This window comes from Triturus cristatus, chromosome 3_1 (genome assembly GCF_964204655.1).
Source record: "Triturus cristatus chromosome 3_1, aTriCri1.1, whole genome shotgun sequence".
Lineage (NCBI taxonomy): Eukaryota > Metazoa > Chordata > Amphibia > Caudata > Salamandridae > Triturus > Triturus cristatus.
In genome coordinates, this window is record NC_140583.1 from 256,332,533 (window position 1) to 256,351,937 (window position 19,405).

At 43.4% G+C, this 19,405-nt stretch overlaps 1 protein-coding gene and 1 long non-coding RNA gene across 4 annotated transcripts in view; one reads left to right on the plus strand and one right to left on the minus strand.

The window, feature by feature from the left end:
* Positions 1 to 394: 394 nt before the first annotated feature.
* The window catches only part of LOC146860053 (uncharacterized), a 206,664-nt gene continuing 187,653 nt past the window's right edge, over positions 395 to 19,405 (minus strand). The window contains exon 5 of the long non-coding RNA XR_014978780.1: positions 395 to 801. This is a non-coding gene — a long non-coding RNA (uncharacterized LOC146860053). The remainder of the gene's footprint in view (positions 802 to 19,405) is intronic.
* The window catches only part of LOC146860054 (uncharacterized), a 300,404-nt gene continuing 287,627 nt past the window's right edge, over positions 6,629 to 19,405 (plus strand). The window contains exons 1-2 of one of the 3 annotated variants that reach the window (XM_085643828.1): positions 6,629 to 6,783; positions 17,604 to 17,734. In XM_085643828.1, the coding sequence (XP_085499954.1) occupies positions 17,717 to 17,734 (18 nt within the window). In that variant the 5' untranslated portion in view covers positions 6,629 to 6,783; positions 17,604 to 17,716. Of the gene's footprint in view, positions 6,913 to 17,603; positions 17,735 to 19,405 lie in introns of all 3 variants that reach the window. The other 2 variants (XM_085643827.1, XM_085643829.1) reach the window with 2 other exon arrangements.

The window sequence follows — 19,405 nt, forward strand, 5'->3', positions numbered from 1 at the left end:
GTAACGATGTCAGTCACAAATGGCACCGTAAGTGTATGAGTACACTGTGCATTTGACAAGTGACATTTGGAAGTGCGTGTAGATGGAATGGGCCCTGTCCCGAGGAGCTCATGAAAAGTGGGCGCTAGGAGGAATATGTACACAAGCGAAGTGACAAAAACCTTAAATAGAATTTTTTTTCCTTCAATGTAGTGGGTCTCACCTTGATTCCGATTAGGTCGATTTCAATCGGACAACCTTAGTATAAAACTGCAGTGTGAGTTTCCGATTCCAGTTTGGTGGTCAATTGTTTAAGATGAGTAAAGATGGGAACAGCCAGTGTTTTCCTGAGCAGTGAGGCGCCTCGTCCCTACTGTTAACTCTTCTCTTAAGTTAAATCACAGACTCCAGGATTCAGGTAGGAGGTGTTTATTTGAGGACAAGGAGAAGGCAGAAACCACCAGCTACTTCACAGCTCATTACAGCAGCAACTGACTCTCATAGAACCTTCACAGCTCGTTCTATGACTATGTCAGAATACAACATAGTGACATTCAAACATCTATGCATGCAATTATATAATGCAGTTATGCAGTGCAATAAATATCACAGACTGTTTTGGATCCCATTCCAGCCTCTAGGTCCAGAGGTGTGTTTAACTGTAGGGGCTATGCTTGGTACTCAAGGTGACACCTTTGCTTTGATGTGGAGGAATGCAGGGTAGTCTCTGGAGGACTCAGCTTGCCCTGAAGGTTAGGGCTCAAGATCATGCTTCTCCTGAAAGGCTCCTCTAGTCCACCCCCAATCACACCCGCTCCACCACTGCATGCCATGAGGAAAAACATAGCAAAATAAGTATTTTGAAATCAGAAATAGTACTTTAAAAGTTAGAGTTCATAATAAAAGACTCCTAGGGGGGTAGGGGCGATGTTGGGCATAGGAGTAAGATAACATTTTCGAGAGAAATCAGGTCATGCTTGCAACAATGCTCCAAGGCAGGAGACAAAAATGGGGTGTACGTGGAAACTGTAGTACTGATTAAAAGGGGGTTGTGTGTGAAGCCGTTTTTTATTGTTACTTTTATGAACAATACATCTAAAAGTCAAGAAATAACAGACAGCCTGAAGGGAAGAAAACATTTAAATAACAAATCTAATCGAAAGGAGAAGCTATTGTTGTACTTTCAGAAAACATTAACAAAAACATAATAACCTAATAGAAAATGCCCCATATATTGTTGTGTAATTATGTTTTGCATATACGTTGAAACAAAGCATATTCCATTCGCCCAAGGAGGGCGAAACAAGGGGTTTCCAACAGGTGGTTCTTAAGGAGCAAGCGAGCAACACTTTCAAAAAAAGCATAATTTGCCCGTGTTTTGTGGCCAGTTTTCTTTTTTGGCAAAACCCTGAAAAATCGCTTATGGAAAAAGTGCAAGTTGGACTCCAAGTTTTACACTTGAGAATGGTAAAATGTTGTCCCATAATTTAGTTAAATGGGGGCATTCAAAGAACATATGCTTGCAGTCCCCTACAGAATTATTTTTGCACATCTACAAGCTGGAGAAATCCGAGAAGAAAATATGTTACGTTTTTGAGGGGTGTAATAGAACATCCATTTATTAACATGCATTAACAAAACCAGTAGGGCTCACCATTGGGAGTTGTTGGCTTTGCCAATGATTATTAGCCATGATGTACCGCAACTACAATGTTATACAGTATGGCTACAGGAATTATTATTATTTTTTTTAAGTGGCTATAATGTGGTGGTAATTTCATTTTGTAGGCGCATGCAACAAGTGTGCCTACAAAATGAAGAAAACCACTTTTAGGTCTTGCCTGAGCCAGCGCATGCGCTATCTCAGGCGAGACATTTAGTAAGTGGGTTTTTAAAGTGCTACCCACCGGCTTTTGCTGGCCTAAAATTTGAGTTCACGCGAGAGTGAACGTGCACAGCTGCCAGCTTTCAGCACCCGAGGCGCCATCTGGAGGGTGATTACTTTCACTTTTGGCGGTGCTGCGCGCGCACCACTCGCGTGTTTGCCGGCGAGCGCACACCCCTGATTTCACTTTTGCCGTCTTGGAGTATGCAGAGCTTCCTGATGGAAATTTAATATCAAGTTACATCTATGTTATGAGCTGGACACTTACTCGCAAAAAGTGCTTTGTTAATAATTTCCTATGAATAAACTAAAAGTACTGTTCCATTGGTGCACCACAGGTCAAGTACTTTCTATCAAAGAATTGTGCAATCAACCACGACAAACATCCAAAACAACAATAACAAATACAATTTACAATTAAGCATGTGATTTGAAGGGAATTGGGAGTTAGTGTTAGTCACACTTAGTCCAACATATAAAGGTAAGAATTAGTTCCATCTGAGTGACTTCTTTGCTGAGGATCTTAATGGTACTCAGAATAAAGTAGCTAAAGGTTGAGGGTCGATGGTAGCAAACAGCTGAAATTTAGAATTCAATACCTTTTTTCCTTTTATTTATTTTAGATCAACACAGACAGCAGGAATATGAATAAGCACTGGCAAACCAATAGGTCTCGCCTAGCTGGGATCTATGGACATTGTCAATGTTATTTTCTTTAACCATGTTGTATAGAAGCACGCCTGTTCTGCAGCATGGCTGAAAGTGAAATTAAACAAGCATTGGCATAGCCAATAGGTCTCGCATTTGGGACCTTATAAGTGTTTAGCCATGCAACAGTTGGTGTTGTTGCACCAAGGATATTCTGCTGCATAACTAAATACTTATAAGGTCCCAAAAGCGAGACCTATTGGCTATGCCAATGCTTGTTTTTGTTGCAACGTGGTGCAGGTGAGCAACACTGAGGGCCGGTTTGTGAGGGAAGAAACTGGATAGGGGTAAGAAACATGGTAGTCTGCGGGAAGCAACATGGCAGGGGTGGAGGGGCTGGTGCGAAGAAACTTCGGGTATGGGGAGGAGAAGCAACGGTCGAGAGAAGAGGATGCAAGGGGGAAGCAACATGGAGGGTGGGAATACAGGGGAGAAGCAACTGGTGAGAGAGGAATGTAGTGTGCCCAGCGGAGAAGCACACAGGCAACAAAGCTATGGGGTATACAGGGCGGGAGGTGAAGCATTGGGTGAGAGAGGAAGGTACAGGGGAGTAGAAGCAACAGGTAAGAGAAATGTGCACGAGTAAGGGGAAGCAACACAGAGAGCGGTGGTAGGGAGGGAAGCACTGGGTGCAAGAGCAATGTAGAGTGGCATGGGGAGAAGATCTGGGGCGAGCAAGCAAAAGCGTTTATTTAGGGGTGGCATAGAGGAGGATGTTGGTGGAAGGAAGCAACAAGGAGGGCAAGGGTAGGGAGAAGAAACAACAGGTGAGTGCAATTTAGGGAAGGAGGAGTGCACAAGGGAGAGAGATGGAAAACACATGCACTCTCATGGAATGCTTACACAAAAAGAAAAAAGTAGTTCCCTGAAAGAGAGAATGAGAACCAGGCATTCAAACACAATGCTCAATGTAAAAAATAAACAAAACATTGACTTAAAAGTCGTCAAATAAAAGCAGGAAAATAAGTGCGTCAGTAAAACCAACCAATGGTAAGCAATAGATGGCTCCAAGCCCATGTATGTTCTGGGTAACCCCACAATATGTCTCACAACAGACATGCTCTGTGTATTAAGCTCGACCTGAAAAATGACATTTGATATGAATTAGAGCTGCCTGATGCAATGTAAGTAAAGTTCATAATTTTAGGCCAATCAGAGTCGTTCAGGTCTCTTCCTGTTGAATTTACCTGTTTTATCTGAATACCCCAATAAGAACAGACCAGCCCAGGCTGCCAACCAGATTCTCTTTGAACTCAAAAGCAAACAAGTCAAGACCTGTTCCGGTTGAGGAAGACGTAGGCTGGCAATTTTGGCGGCAATAATCCCATTAGAGCAGGGTCAACACTGATTTCCATATGGTTGGGTCTAAACTGAGGTTCCTTTGTGTGCAAAATAACAACAATAGACTGGGACGACGTCTGAGTAATTACCAATGGCTGAGATTAGTTAAAGTATTCAACCGATCACTTTTTGTATACTGTAGAACGAAGATGTCCAGTATTAGATGAATCAAGTTCAATATCGGAAAGGAAATTCAAGTATTCTCCTTTAAAATCTCAGCCAGGTAGCTCGGCTAATTGCCAACCTAGCTCCCAGAGAGCTACAGAGTCATCTACTAGAGACCCATAATAAGATACTACATGTGTTTGTTGCTGGCCCATTTTAGGGGCACTATTAGTTACCGACTCTGGGTGCCCATTCAAAAAATTCCCTCAAAACTGTCAATTTGGTGTCTTTTAATTAATAAAAATGGCCGCCCTACGGATGGCAGCAGACGGTGATGAAAAGTTGTAACAACAAGCTTTGTTTCTGCGAACTAAGTGGGTTTCTCGGAGAAGTTCCAATGGAGAATTGTGATTTATTTTTAGCCATTCAAAAATTGCTGTGCGCTTCCGCCTATTATTTAGGGAGTTCGCATTCAGGCTATTTGGAGACCATAAAGATCTGACTGAACAAGAGAAATCACATGCAGTAATAAAAACCAGGGAGATTTCTGCCTAACCCCCCACTTTACTCCTCTGTTTTACCTCGCTTACAGCCCATACTTGTGCCCAGACGACCAACCCTGCTAGTGCCCAAACCTCCCTTACTAAAGAGATCAAATAAAAGTCGAACACTTTAGTACCCGGGTGTGCGACCATTCTTTCCCGCAATATTTCTCCACCAGATATTCCCTGTTTTTTGTCTCACTCTTAAAGCTTCATTTAGATCTATGCTTTCTGCTGTGTCACTGTTACTCTGTCTTTTTCTTTCCCCTTTTTGTGTTTTTCTCTCTCCTTCTCTGGATCAAAGCAACCTGTTAAGGTGAAAATAAGTGCCGTTCCCCAAAAACGAGTACTTGGGCCTGCACCAACATCCACCAGCTCAAATTAAGCACTGGTTAATGCTTCGTTTTTAGGTCGAGCCTACAGCAGCGCATGTGCTGTTGCTCGATTTTTAGTTAGTGGGTTTTAAAAGTGCTTCCCACCGGCTTTTGCTGGTCTAATGCTTGCGTTCACGCGAGCGTGACCGTGCACAGCTGCCAGCTTTCTGATTACTTTCACTTTGGGCGCTGCAGTGCGCGCACCACTCGCGTGTTTGCCGGCGCGTGCGCGCACACAACTCCCGCCGCCACTCTCTCCCGCTGCAGCCCCCATCTTTGCATTCCCCGCGACCAATGATTGTTTGATTAAACGCAGAGACAGCAAAACGACAAGCGAGTGTGATTTAAACTAGGTAAGAGATTGCAGTGTGCAGCTGGGGTTTCATATTGATGTATGTTCTTCACGAGGACGAACCCTCCATCAACACATTAGCCAAAGCCTGTTTTCTCACTTTATTACTTTCTTATTGCTTATTTAGCACGTGCCTTTATTTTGAGCGAATACCTGCACGTCATCAATGTTGCATCTGTTCCGCAGCAAATCAAAAATGGTGCAAAGTTGTTGCATACAAATATTTGATTCCACATTTTTGGTTAGAGTTTTGCCTTTTTTATTTAACCCATCTATGGCCACAAACAGTAAAAGAAATAATGCCGTACTAACATTATGTTTCCGTTCAAAGACAAAGTAGTTGTCAAACAGGGGTGGTTGCTGCAAGTGAATTTCTTTCAAAAAGCAACAGGCATTGACAAAGCCAATAGGTCTGGCTTTGGCTAAAGAGACGTTGGCTTTGCCAAGTATTGTTTTCTGATAATTTGTTTACTGTTCCAAGAAAGTCACGTGTTACCCATCTTGGAACATTAAACTTATGATAAAGTAGAACAAAAGCAATTATATGCTTGTGCGTGCACAAACACTTACATATATGTGTGGCCATCTTTGAATGTTTTTTGTTATACAGAAAAACACCTATGACACCTCCTCACCCCTGTACTTCCACAGGCATGCACAGACAGTGATCTAGGAACGTTTGTAAATCCATATAAAGATGGGTGCTGGTAGCAGTGCCTCTGTCGGATGCAGTACACTACATGCTATCAGCGAGGCTAAGGCACTGCCATGTACTCGCAAAAGAAACAAGCATTGGCATAGCCAATAGGTCTCGCCTTTGGGACCTTATAAGTGTTTAGTTATCCAGCACAATATCCTTGGTGCAACAACATCAAGTGTTGCATGGCTAAACACTTTTAAGGTCCCAATGGCGAGACCTATTGGCTATGCCAATGCTTGTTAGTTCTTGACACATGATGTTAGAGGGTGGCTGGCTGGCAGGAGCCACATGAAAGCTCGACTCGCGTTGGGCTCAGTGGTCCAAGAATACTTCGAGATGAGCCAGGGCCAGCTGTGTGACTTCATCCATTCCTAAATGCTGACCATCTGTGTAAGGGAATGTGGTGCGCTGCCCCCAGGGGCATGCGAGTGTGGGACTAAAACACTCGGGCCAGTAACAAGTGGGAGCGGAAAACTAAGGTCTCACATTTCTTTCCTTCGTATTACGTATTTTAAATGTAATGGATAGACTACAAGTCCCAGAATGCAAAGAAACCCACACCTGGGTAAACCACGTACATCTGACACGAGACAGCCTGATGTCTCTCGCCTGCAGGAGCGTCCGCCTTCGTTAACTCTTAGTTGATTGGCTCGCAGCTGAAAGAACTTGAGGTTGGACTGGCCGAGGTCCCAGAATGCACCGTTCGTCCCACAGACTGCTCAAGTCATCCCTGGCTGCCAAGGCGATAAAGGGGATGCCGGCCTTGAACTCTACTTGTTAGCCGGCCATACAAAGAGGTAGGGGTCGACGGACGTCCACAGTGCACGTTTGTAGTTTTGAACGTCTGACCGCTCAAAGGCACCTGCTGGATATGAGCAGCCTTTTGGCTCCCACGCTTGGGGCGGTGAATCGTGCTGAAAGTGTCGGTTAGTTGTCTTCGATTTATTTTCAGCAGCAGTGAGATGTAACTTGGAAAAATGAATGTGCGAGGAGTGCGAAGTGTAATCCTGGGGATGTTTTTGTTTATAGTTTTACATAGAAGGATGGCATGCCTACCGCCCTACACGTTTGTGGGGGTAGTGTGTCCCTACTTCCAGGTGCGCAGGTCTACCAACCGCCTCCCGTTATTTTAGTCTTTAAAGTACCGCTTTTTTTGCGTTCATCATTTAGATGAATTCTACTCGCACGTTTTCGACCGTTAGCATGAAAAATGGAGAATGGCAAACCGAAGGGGAGCCGTATCTAAGGTTCCTGCAGGACGCCATGTCATCAGGGACGCGTGCGCCAGTCCCGGGCTTTCTAACTCTTTTACAAATCTGTTCTCGAGCGCGAGTCCAGTTGAAGTAGAAAGGAAGCAAACCTACAACTTCCATAATGATGGTAACGGAAAACCAAGGACCGGACAACTGTGTCCCCGGTAGCATGGAGACCTCTCACAACCTCATCCCTGTGCAGTGCTTGAATGGCCAGAGTACCTGCTTGTTTCTGAGAAGTGCAGGTGTTCTCCAATTAAAAATATAGCATTTCCCTTCTCCCTCTCAAAATACAAACGGTATCGGCCCCTTTAAAGCACTGTCCCTGTGGCAATGTCGTTTGAAAGTGCTCGCCTCATCCCTAAACAGGAAAGAGTGGCGTGTCTGAAATGTAGTCTAAAAAATAAAATGATCATTTGAATGAGTAATGTAAACTAATACAAATAATGTATCAATTTCTTCTGGTTCCAAGTAATTTTGTATTGTATCGCAACATTTGTATAGCGTTTACTGCCCCCTTGTGGTGCGCCGAAGAGCTGCCTACATGGGCAGAAAAGGCGCTGTATTTGTTTTGGTCCAACTGGCATTGGTGCAAATTCAGGACAAAGGGTCAAAATTCAGGACAGGAGGTCAAAATTCAGGACAATAGGTAAGTTTTACAGACACATCCGAGGAGGGCGCGCAATAGTATATAAGTTAGCCCAGCCATATCCAAACATATTCAACCATTTGCAAACCTATTCATCATGTATCCTTCCATCTATCATTTCACTCATCCATCCCTTCATCCATTCTTTCACTCATCAATCCATTATCGATCCATCCACCCTTTCACCCTATCCATCGGTACACTCATCCATCCACTCTTCTACCCATCCGTCCACTCACTCATCCATCCAGCCATATACCCTTTCAGCCATCCTTTCACTTACTCATCCATCCACTCATCCTTCCACCCTTTCAGTCATCCATCCATCCTCACTTTCTCTCTATCGACCCTTTCACTTAGCCATCCTTCCTTCCACCCATCCATCTACTCATCCACTCATGAATCCATCCATTGACCCTATCACTCATTCATCCTTTCTCCCATCCATCTATCCTTTCACTCATTCACTCATCTAGCCATCCTTTTGTCCATCTACCCTCCCTTTCACTCACTCATCCATCCTTACATCCACCCTTTCACTCCTCCGTCCATCCATTCACCCTTGCACTTATCAATTCATCCATCCATCCTTTCACTCCTCCATCCACACTTTTACCCATCCAGCTACCCTTCCACCCATACATTCAGCTATTTACCTTTTCTCTCATCCATCCTTCCACTCACTCATCAATCCATCCTCTCTCATTATCCAGCTATTCAATCTTTCATTTGTCCATTCACCCTTTCACGAATTCATCCAGCCATACCTTCACTTACTCACTCGCCCAACTTTTCATATTAATTTTGAGCTGAGTTTTTTTGAGAAGAGGCCCATCAAGAACTTCACCCTCGCTGCAGGAGCCATTCCAGGACTGGGACAGAAGCCACCCAGGGCGGAGACGGGATCCACCACAGGGGGGGACAGGAGCCATCACGGGCAGGGGGGTAGGAGCCATCACAGGAGGGAGAACAGGATCTACCAGGGTGGGCACAGGGGTGGGCATGCAGTATTCTAGTATCATCTTGGTCTCTTCCAGGGTGGGGTAGGGATCCTCACCCCCTCCTGGACAGGACCTTTCTAAAATGTTAGTTTTGCCATCCCCCACTGTGATGTACAGTACTTAAAGGAGATGCTCCAATCGAACTGATTAAACTGATTGTCCTCCATACTTTGTTAATCAGTGTGGGTGCGATTGCGCCACTTTTTAATTTTTTTTATTTATTGCATTATAGACCGCATGTTTGAAGAACCGAGGTTTGCTTACAATTTAGTAACAGTAATTGAATCTTGTCATGTTCATCTTGGATACTTCATATGAGATTAGCCAATCTGAGTTGTTAGGTGGAACCGGATCTATCCAAAGCTTGCAGATTTGCCTCCTAGCCATTAAAATTGCCTAAAATAACAGATCGAGCAGGGCCTACGATGTTACTATTGAGGCTGAAGATTATCGGGGGCAGGTCTATATGGATTGGTATTTTCAAGATGCTCTCAAGAGTCTTTCGCACATTTTCCCAAAAGGAAGAAATGGAGGGGCAGTCCTTAACATATGTACGTCTGATGCTTCTGCCATCCCACATTTATTACAAACTTTTCCTTTAAAAAATGTTGATAGTTTGAGAGGGGATAGATACGCTCTGAGCAGTGAACAGATTGTTCCGCTTCAGCCAGGCAGGTTTAACTAATCTAAAAAGGGTTTTAAGTGAGTCCTGCCATAAAAGATCACACTGTATATCAATCTGCTCCCCCCCATAGCTCATCTGCAAGCTTAAATACCCCATCCACTGCCTCTTCAATTGCCCAATACCACACTGAGACCTCTTTTCCCCACAGGCCTCACAACTAACTGTTTTTCCAGGTAGCTGCCCTTGCCAAATGATATGTTCCGACTGAGCTGAGCTTGTACCCAGCTTTTTAGCTGGATATATTTAAATCTAGAGAGACTTATTCCTACTTTCTCTCTTAGATCTTCCCAGGAGACGAAATTACCAGGAGACGAAAGTATCTTCCTTAATCAGATCTCCCCACACTGTAATCCCAGCATCTCTCAATGGTGTCGTCTAACTGTCCTGGAGGCACTCTGGCAAGCCTGGAGAATCCCAGAGTGGCGCTAGATTTGAGAAGTAATTAAGCCCCACCTTTTCTAATTCTAACCCAGTTTTTTGGTGTCGACTAGAGGACCTTAAGTTTGACCTTTTTTTTAAAATAATTTTTGTTCACCAAACTTAAACCTAAATCCTTCTGGTAAATCAGCACCCCTTAACCTGGCCCGAAACTTATCTCCTCCCCCTATACTCGCAGGCATTTTCAACAACATTCGTGAATGTGAAAGCTGGTAGGCCCAGGCATAATATTGCAGATCAGGAAGCGCCAGTCCCCCTTTCTCTTTCGTCTGAGCTTCTTCCAGGCTAACCTAGTCGATCTATACCTCCAAATAAAGGAGTTTACCTCTTGTTGAAATTTGTCTATCAGAGCTTTATCAAAAGACAGAGGGATTGTATTAAAAAGAAATGTGAGCTTAGGTAAAATTGTAATTTTGACCAAATTAACCCTCCCCAAGATGAAATTGTGGGCTTACCTCCCATTATCCATCTGTTTCTGACATTCTCTGAAGACTCGCTCTAGATTGAATTCTGCTATTTTCCCTACATCCTGTACCACTCTAACTCCACATACCGCATGGTGAAACCGACCTGGAATTGTATGCGTCTGATATTCCATGCCATTATTTCGGTCTTACTGGCGTTGATTTCATATCCTGAAACTTGTCTGAAATCCTCTGCCAATTTTATAACTGTCGGAAAAGCTGTATCCAGATCTGCCGTCAGTATCAAGATGTCATCTGCATACAGGGACACCCTCTTCTCCCACTCCATATTTAAGAGATGTTAGGATCTTTCCTAAGTCTCTGTGCAAAAGGTTATATATACATATTGAAGAGGAAGGGAGAGAGAGAGGGCAGCCCTGTCGTGTTCCCCTGGTGATCTTAAATGCATCAGTCAATATTCCAGTAATCTAGCTGTCGGGGCCTGGTATAGAAGCTGGATGGTAAGACAAAATTTGTCCCCCAAATTAAACTTTGCCATAACTTCCGACCGCCCCAATTCACCCTATCAAAAGCCTTGGTTGCATCTAGGGTTAGGACTGCCAGAGGGAGAGAAAAGGTGGAGGTAATATCAATTGCGCCGACCAGATCGTATGTGATGTCTGCTAGTTGGCGTCCTTTCACAAACCCTTTTTGGTCTGGATGGAGAATACTATTAGCCACCACCCCCAACCTATTTGGCAAAATTGAAGAAAAGAGTTTATAATCAGTGTTTAACAGTGATATTGGTCTATATGACCCGCAACTATTTGGATTTTGGGCGGGTTTCAAGATCAATACCACTGTCACATCGTTCCCCAAACGAGGGGGATTTACACCCTCCAATAGTATCTTATTATACAGTTGGGTAAGTACTGGAATTATCTCTTGTAGGGATCGATAGAACTCCCCTGGTAGCCCGTCTGGCCCAGCCGCTTTACCTCTTTCCCCTCTATGACCTTCCTCACCTCCTCTTCTGTGATAGCCTGTTCCAGGTCTATTTGTTGGTTAGGAGTAATGGAGGGTAGTGACCCCCCTCCCCCCAACCAAAGCTTTACTTTAGCGTTGTCCTCTATGGAGGTGTGTGTGTGTGTGTGTGTATATATGTATGTGTGAGTGATACATATACATATGTATATATTTATTTATATATATATATATCTACTGGCAGTCGCCAGTAGATAGTTATAGTTAGGACCGAGTTTCCATAGGAAATTTGAAAATTCTATTTTGAATAACTTTGGCGCCGGTTGACGAATCCTCACGAAATTTTCAAAACTAATGGGGCGCTCCGCTCAGCTCCTATCCTGAAAGTCTCGGGGTGATTCGTCAAGCGGGGGCTGAGAAAAAAGGGGTCCCAAAACGCATTTTCCCCATGCATTTTCCCATAGGACCTTTAGTCGAAGGTACAGCCCGAACGGCTGAACAGAATTACTTGAAATTTGGCAAAGAGGTAGTCCTCGGGTCAGGCATGTGCCTTTTGCATATATGGTGTCAATCTGTTCAGTAGTTCCTGAGAAAATTGCAGTTAAAGGTAAATTCGTTTTATTTATTTAATTGTTTACTTACCTGTAATTATCCATATTCCGGTTTTTAGAACCTGCCCCTCCCTCGCTCCGCCTTACCGCCCCACGGAACTTCCTCCACGGGCCGCGGCTGCGTTTATGGCAGTGCTTCCCAAACTTTTGCAATCCACGACCCAATATTTAGAACAACCAACTTTTCGCAACCCTCCTAGCTTTTACGGACATGAGGCGGGGGCTATTTTAATTTACCAGTACACAGGTCTTCAGAATGCTGTGAATTGCTAAGTAAACATACACTTTTTTTTTTTTCTTCTCAAACAGCAATTGCCTCTAAATAGCGCAACCATGCCCTTCGATAGGTCTATGTTGGACTGCGGCCAAGATATTGATCTGCCTATAAAAGTCGCAGACTGTGAACTACACTATGTTTAGAACACTTTTCACAGTGGGGTGCTCGCCTGTAGCACCTGTTTGCAAAAAAGGCTTCTGAAAAATCATGATGTCTCTACTAGTAAATTTGAAAATCCCCTTCTACAGCAGAGTATAGGGTAAGGTCTCGTCTCAATTTGTGTTTAAAATGAGGCCCTGTGGTGCATTTTGGACTCTATACATACATATTTCTACACAGCGCAAACACTGCCTCAGATTCAGTTTATTGTAAGCATGGTAGGTTTAGTGATTTCACCCCCACCCCCCAGACAACGCTGCGACTTGAACCTAGTTCCCCAGATTCAAAGTCGGCAGTTCTAGCCATTCGGCCACGCCCACATTTCGCAATTTTAGTCGTACACCAGTGGAATGATTGGATATGATCCCATATAGTGAGCACTTTCTTTGTGGCAGTGGCTTTGTGAAGTAAAAACACAGCATCACACTGGAGGGTTGACCCGGAGTTTTGCTTGGTAATACTTGCAGTGGTTAGTTCTAAAACTGGATTTTGGGACATAATTCAGCACTTTGCACCAGTAGTACTGGAACAAATTTGAGAGTGAATGTGCTGGCATCAATGGTGCATCACTGAAGTCATAGGGATTGTTAATAGATCCCATCTTGACAAAGTGCGGCAAATATATTCAGCAGCAGAATGGTAAAGGGTGTATTCTGTCTGCTGTTGGGGCGTTTTGGAGCACACTGTCACAATTCTATTACTAAAGCACTGTGCTGCAGCGCACTGCCTTTTACAGACAGCACATTTTTCATTAAAATGACCTACATTTGCATAGACGCACGTTTTACTGATCAACTATATTGCATACAAATGCAGATGTGGAAATCTGCTTTCAGGGAATATTCATTTTCATCTTATTATCTTTGTTTCCATTACACTTCACAATTAAAATGTGCTTCATTCGTTCCTTCCTAACTGCTGATATATTCTGAAATATGTGAACAGTTAATTTACAGGTATTTAGATTTTGTTTTGTTAGAAAAAATGACACCAGACAGCCTTTCATTTCACCCTCCTTGCACCCCAGAAAAATTACATAGCTAAAAAAAAGCTCCTCTCACTTAACAATAAAGAAACGTAAGCACCAATCCCCATGTTAAAAGGATAAGCAGCAGTTTGTCAGATGAGACGACCTGATGTTTGACTTCTGTCTTTGAAGCACAGCAAATGTCGCAAGATAAATGGAAAATATCAAGTTTAATTTTCACTCAAAGGAAACATGAACGTCAATATCGTAGCAAAGTAAGCAAATGGGTAATAAATGCAAACACTGAAAATGCTATTGTGGATGCCTAGTGGTGATCATCCTCGCGTTTGACTCACAGAATTAATTAGAAAGCAAAGTGGGATCCATTTGGATATGTTTGGCATGGTAAAATGTAAATTGTAAATTGATACTTGTATAGCGCACTACTCACCCGCAAGGGTCTCAAGGCGCTTGTACGAATACCGCTGTGGAACCCATCCTGGCTTTCCCTGTGAGGCGTCCACTCCTGGGCACCCCCAAGGTGGAGGCCAGGCATCCTTAGCGTTGTGGGGGCCGTTGGGGAGATTAAGCAAGCTATTGCCCAGAGTTGCAGAGTGGGACTCCATGATTGGAATGGCACTGAGGCGAGAATTATCAGGTCCGTGGAATCTTTGAGCCCAAGACCCGCCGAGGCAGGGAATTGAACCCTGGTCCCGGGCTAGACCTCTGCATCAGGGTCTGCCGCTCTAATCATTGAGCCACACTTCTCCACAAGTTCGAGATGGTGGACGTGCATTACTTCAATGTTCGCGGCTGAAGTATGCAGAAATAATCAAGTATTTCACCTCTGAGAGCCGCCCTAAAAAAAATGGAAGCAACTGAACCAGTCACTATCACGGTGTTATAAAGATTAATCTGGCAAACGCTCCCACTTCACCAAATGACAAGTTGAAGTGCCTCCACACCTACTAATAGAATAAGTTCCCATGAAGTCACATCGCTATCGTTGTCTACAGAGTTTTTAGTTACTAAAAATATTTGACCGAATTATGGCTAGTTTGTAACACACGCATATTAGCCTTTTACAATGTCGGGCGGACACAGTCTTGAAACTGGGACCTACCAACCTCCAGTCGGCGGTCCCGATCTGATTAGGATGAGACTGAACACTGTTCGGCAACATTTGGACATTGCCCTACGGGAGCATGTATTACTGCTGTAAACTGGCCATAGTAAATGCTCCCATTGGAAATGGGAGGTGATGTAAATCCCTGCACCCTGTGGCAGGCACTTCAAGGTGCATGCTACAGGGTGAAGGGATGAACAGGGGGCCACTATGGTGCCCCCTCGGCCCCCAACCAGGGGCCATGTACACAAGGGAGCCCTACTCGATCTCCAAACTTCTTTCTGACATGAGTTCCATGTCAGAAAGGCAAGCATGTAAACCCTGCCAGAAACCATGCATCGTAATCCCAAGGGTGGAAAGACTGCTCTTTGGGATTGCAGCCCGCACTCCGACTGGCTCCTTGAGCCCGCTGAAAGCCAGCCGGAATGACCGGCCAGTTTAGTTTCCAACTGCCAGCATTGTAATGCAGTGGTCGGAAAGTAAACTGAGATGCGGCACTGAAAGGCTCCGACCATCGGCTGGAGCCTTTCCGGACCGTATCGTAATCTGCCCTATAGTGATTGTACACTCATTCTTCTAAAACAGTGTAGCTACAAAGCCCCAGAAAATATTTATTTAAATGTGTTACTAGAGAATCTTAAAAGACTGTACATACAGGTGGCAAATGACACAGTACAGAGCAAGTTTGTTTCTTCAGTAAGTGTGAACACATTTTGAGTACAGTATCTCCTGCAGAGAAGGTTTCTAATACTTAACCATTAACAACAAAAAATACTATCTGTAAATGTTCTTATAGCAATATGTAGAACACCAATTTGGTTTTCTATCTGAAAACATAAATAGACTGATTCACGAATTGTGAGTTTTATTTTCTGTTTTGGAATTCAACTAAATCCTGATTTGGTGCAATCTAACTTTACTGTAGTGAGTCATACTTGTATAAGAAAGGTTTAGAAGTTGATCATGGTCCTTAGTAAGCATCCAATCCATTTCAAATGGGAGAAAGATGCCTGTTCTGAAACCATCTCATTTGAATAGAAAAGAGACAAAAACAAATGTATAAAATAAATGTTAAGATGTTCAAGACTTTATCTGTGGCACACAATGTCTTGGATGTACCCTCTGATCTTTCACTTTGTTTGCCAAGATTGCGCTACATAGCAATCTCCACCGTGGATGCATCACCATTGAAAAAACCCGGAAGAAACCCGGTGATAGTTAATTGAGTAGCCATGTCCATTTAAACTGGACTATTCAAGATAATTTGTTTTAGGATCCACTAAACTATGAAATGTAATGTGCTTGCATTTGGTAGAGGTTCTTGGTTCTCTGTAATTATGATTTCACTGTGCATGCCCTGTAAAAGCCATGATGTGTACATTTAGAATTGCAATAACGTTTTTTATAACAGCAGTTTCTTGTATCTTGTTTATTACTGTTTTTAATACCTCAAATACTGTAATAAGACCTGCGTGGCGTGTCAAGTTGCCAATTCGAATTCGATACTTCCTTAAGGATAACCTAAACCATAGTGTCTAAGAGATGGGGATTGTTCCATGTGGCCCATCTTCTGTTACAATAGCTGGCTCATCGATTGTGAGCTCTGTGATTTAAGTGTTTATTACGGAAATCAGTCGCAACATTGAAACTACAGTATGTGCATGTCTTGCTTTTGAGAAACTAGCAAAATAAATGTGAACAAACATTCAATGAGTTGTCCTCAACACCAGACATACCAACTTACACATGTCCTGCAGTGCTGCTGTTGGATACAAGACTTTTTACAGCAGATGATTTGGGACCTCGAGTGATAAGAGAACAGTGGATGAGTAACCTACAGGTATCCTTGGAGTAATGTGGCCATATCTAGTAGGGGTTACCTTTGGAAGATCTAGGAATGCATGTTGCGCCAACTAAACGTAACGTGCACAAGTATGCATTAGAGTAAGGTCTGTGGTCACCTTACAACATGACCCCATCCAAGTCCGCTGTTTTCCACAGCAGTTTCCCTACCTCTCCTGATATTGGTGTGTTTTTTCAGCTATTTTGACCATGGACCCAATAAAGAGCTCCCCTCGCCCGCACACAACTCTCACAATTATTCAGTACTCTGGTCTGAGAAAATGGGTGCCCGAAAGACAGCGAGCACTGCACATTTAGGGTGTAAATGAAGCACGTTCATGAACTACAGATAAGAACCCTCCCTTTGTATGTAGCTGCTCAGGCAAAATTGAACAATCCAGTTCTTCATGACCAAGACACGTATGCATGTCCAATAAGAGCTGGACATATTACCGATGTGCCATATACGAGCTACAGTCCCTGTCCAGCGGCAGACAGTTGTTGACTCTTGGGTCAGCTGTACGCTCCTGCCTGGACTACTGTAGTTTACCAAATGATGGTTCATCTGCGAAGGTGATGCAGTGTTTAATGGGTGGGCTTCTAGCTGTAGGATTTAAACAGTACCAACTCCATGGAAAGATGTCCATCTGCGGACTTCTGACCAAGGACTCTGCTGAGGCACATGAAATATGGGATTCTTTCGGTGAACACGTTTTTCAAACCAAAGACCTTAGATTATTTTAATTCTGGCTCCTCCAATTTAAATCGAGATCCTGGGTGGTGATGGTTCGCGCACAGGGACTATTAACTCTGTAATGGGACATTGTCTCTATTCGCTCAAACTGTCTCCGTACTTTTCAGTGGTGGAGGTAAAAACCGATGTCGTCAGCGCTTCAGTGAAAGTTATGATAATTTTGGAAGATTGAGTGACTCGCTGATAAAACCAGAAAATAAAACTGATGCAAACCGCTCTAGAGGTACATGCACGGACTTGACCTGATCATTCAGGGACTCCCATGATTTCCCTAGCCATTGGTTTACGGCCTCCCTAGAGTACTTTGTGATCTGTGCTTATTGCCAAAGGAATCGATTACAGGTACAGGATGTGGTATATGTAAAATTCTTTATGCTGAGATTAGGTTAATTGCTTATCTTTTTTGCCATATATCGCTGTGAATACAGTACAAATCTTCCTAATCTTATAATCCCTGTTTTCCACAGGCACCTTCCTCTACTACAACTGAGTGGGAAATCCGTTTCCCCCTTCCCGTAGAAAAAAAACTCATCGGAATCGGATGTTTCGCAACGAATGCCCTTCTGGGCATAACCAGTAAATGAGCGTATATGCCACGGTAAGGGATGGCAGAAAAGCTGTTGTAGTCGGAGTGGATTTTCCTTACTTTGTTCCACACAATACACCACCATTCACTTCCTCTTCGTCGCATTCATTGTTCACTCTATTGCATGGAACAGTCTGGGCGACTGCATAGTCACGAATGTCAATTCACAGAATGTTTTTCACTTTGTAGTACATTTCATCGGCATATTGCTGTCTTACTCCGTGGGAACTTTACTCTGCATTTTAGGAGTAAAGTAGTATTCCCACTAGTATATACAGAGATGTAGCTAGAGAGGGATAGCGAGAGAAATATATAACTCATTACAACGTGGGAATTACTACACATTGTTATTACGACATGCCATTACATCGCATACTTTTACCACGCAGATGCCATTACCATGCATACTATTACAACGCAAAGGCATGCGTGTTAAAGGTATACTCATGGTAAAAGTATGAAATGTAAGTGACGCATAGTAATGGCTACTTGTTGTGACATCGCGTGCGTTGTAACGCATGCGATATAATATGCAGGGAAACAGCTGCATTGTAATGGCTGTTTCCCGCTAGAGCGATATAGCTAGAGATAAATCTATATATTGCAAAGGTCAAATTACATTCTAATTGAATGTGGTAATAAGAGCTTAGCTTGTGCTAAAAAGCTCAGATGTTCAGTGAAGTAAAGGTTAAAGTAAAATTTCCAGCTGGGTGTTGACATAAAATAAAAACCAGCGTTTTAAACCAAAATACCCTGAAGTTCGCCATTTACAATGTACTGAGCTAACTAACTTACGGCCCCGCCATGCTCTGCGTATGACATATTGCATTACTCATGACATGTTCAATGCCATCATTGAGGACCTCACTGATTAGACTTAAATAACATTGCTGAAATAACTAATGAAGTGAACCAGTTCTAAGAGAGCTGTAGGCTTTGTGAAGGTGGAGTAATGCAACACACCACAGTCCACTTTTGTACTCTAGGCATGTCTGTAAGCCTTCATAAGATAAGAGTGGAGATTGGATATTTCAGGTGGGAAGCTTTTTTTTATGTATGTAATTCTTTTTGCTTGTATTCTCCCAAGTGATGGGTGTAGAGAAGGTAAGTCACTAGGGTAGAGCTTATGGCTTAACATCATTGAACAAAAGAACCTTTGCTGGAAAGGGCTGAAGGCTGAACAAGAAGGGTGTTGGGTCATGGAGAGGTGGTACAGGGTCTGGCCACCGACTGTGCCAAAGGCCATGTGCAGCAGGGTTTCACCACATGCGTGGGGTTGGGTGCAGAGGTCAGGACATAGGGCGAGCCCGCCACTCAGCCTTTATTGTATGTTGGATGTAGGGGTGGGTGAGTCGCCAAGGTTTGCACCTGGGATTGCAGGCATCTCCACAGTATGTCCAAAGTCTGAGCATATGGCAGGGTGACTGCTTTTGAATGGATTTGTAGAACCTGGTCACAGGTTAGGCCCTCTGTGAAACGTGCCATACGCATGTCTAAAAATTGTGTGAAGTGGTAGTTTGATGCATGCAGAAGGCTCTGTACAGGGCCTCAGTGTTTTAAATTGGAGAGCTGTTAAACGAGCAAGAAAATGAGTAGGCATAAAAAACAGAAATGCACTTATGCAGACATTTCTCTATTTTCACACCATTTAAAAATGCATTTTGTCTGAAATTATGAAAAACG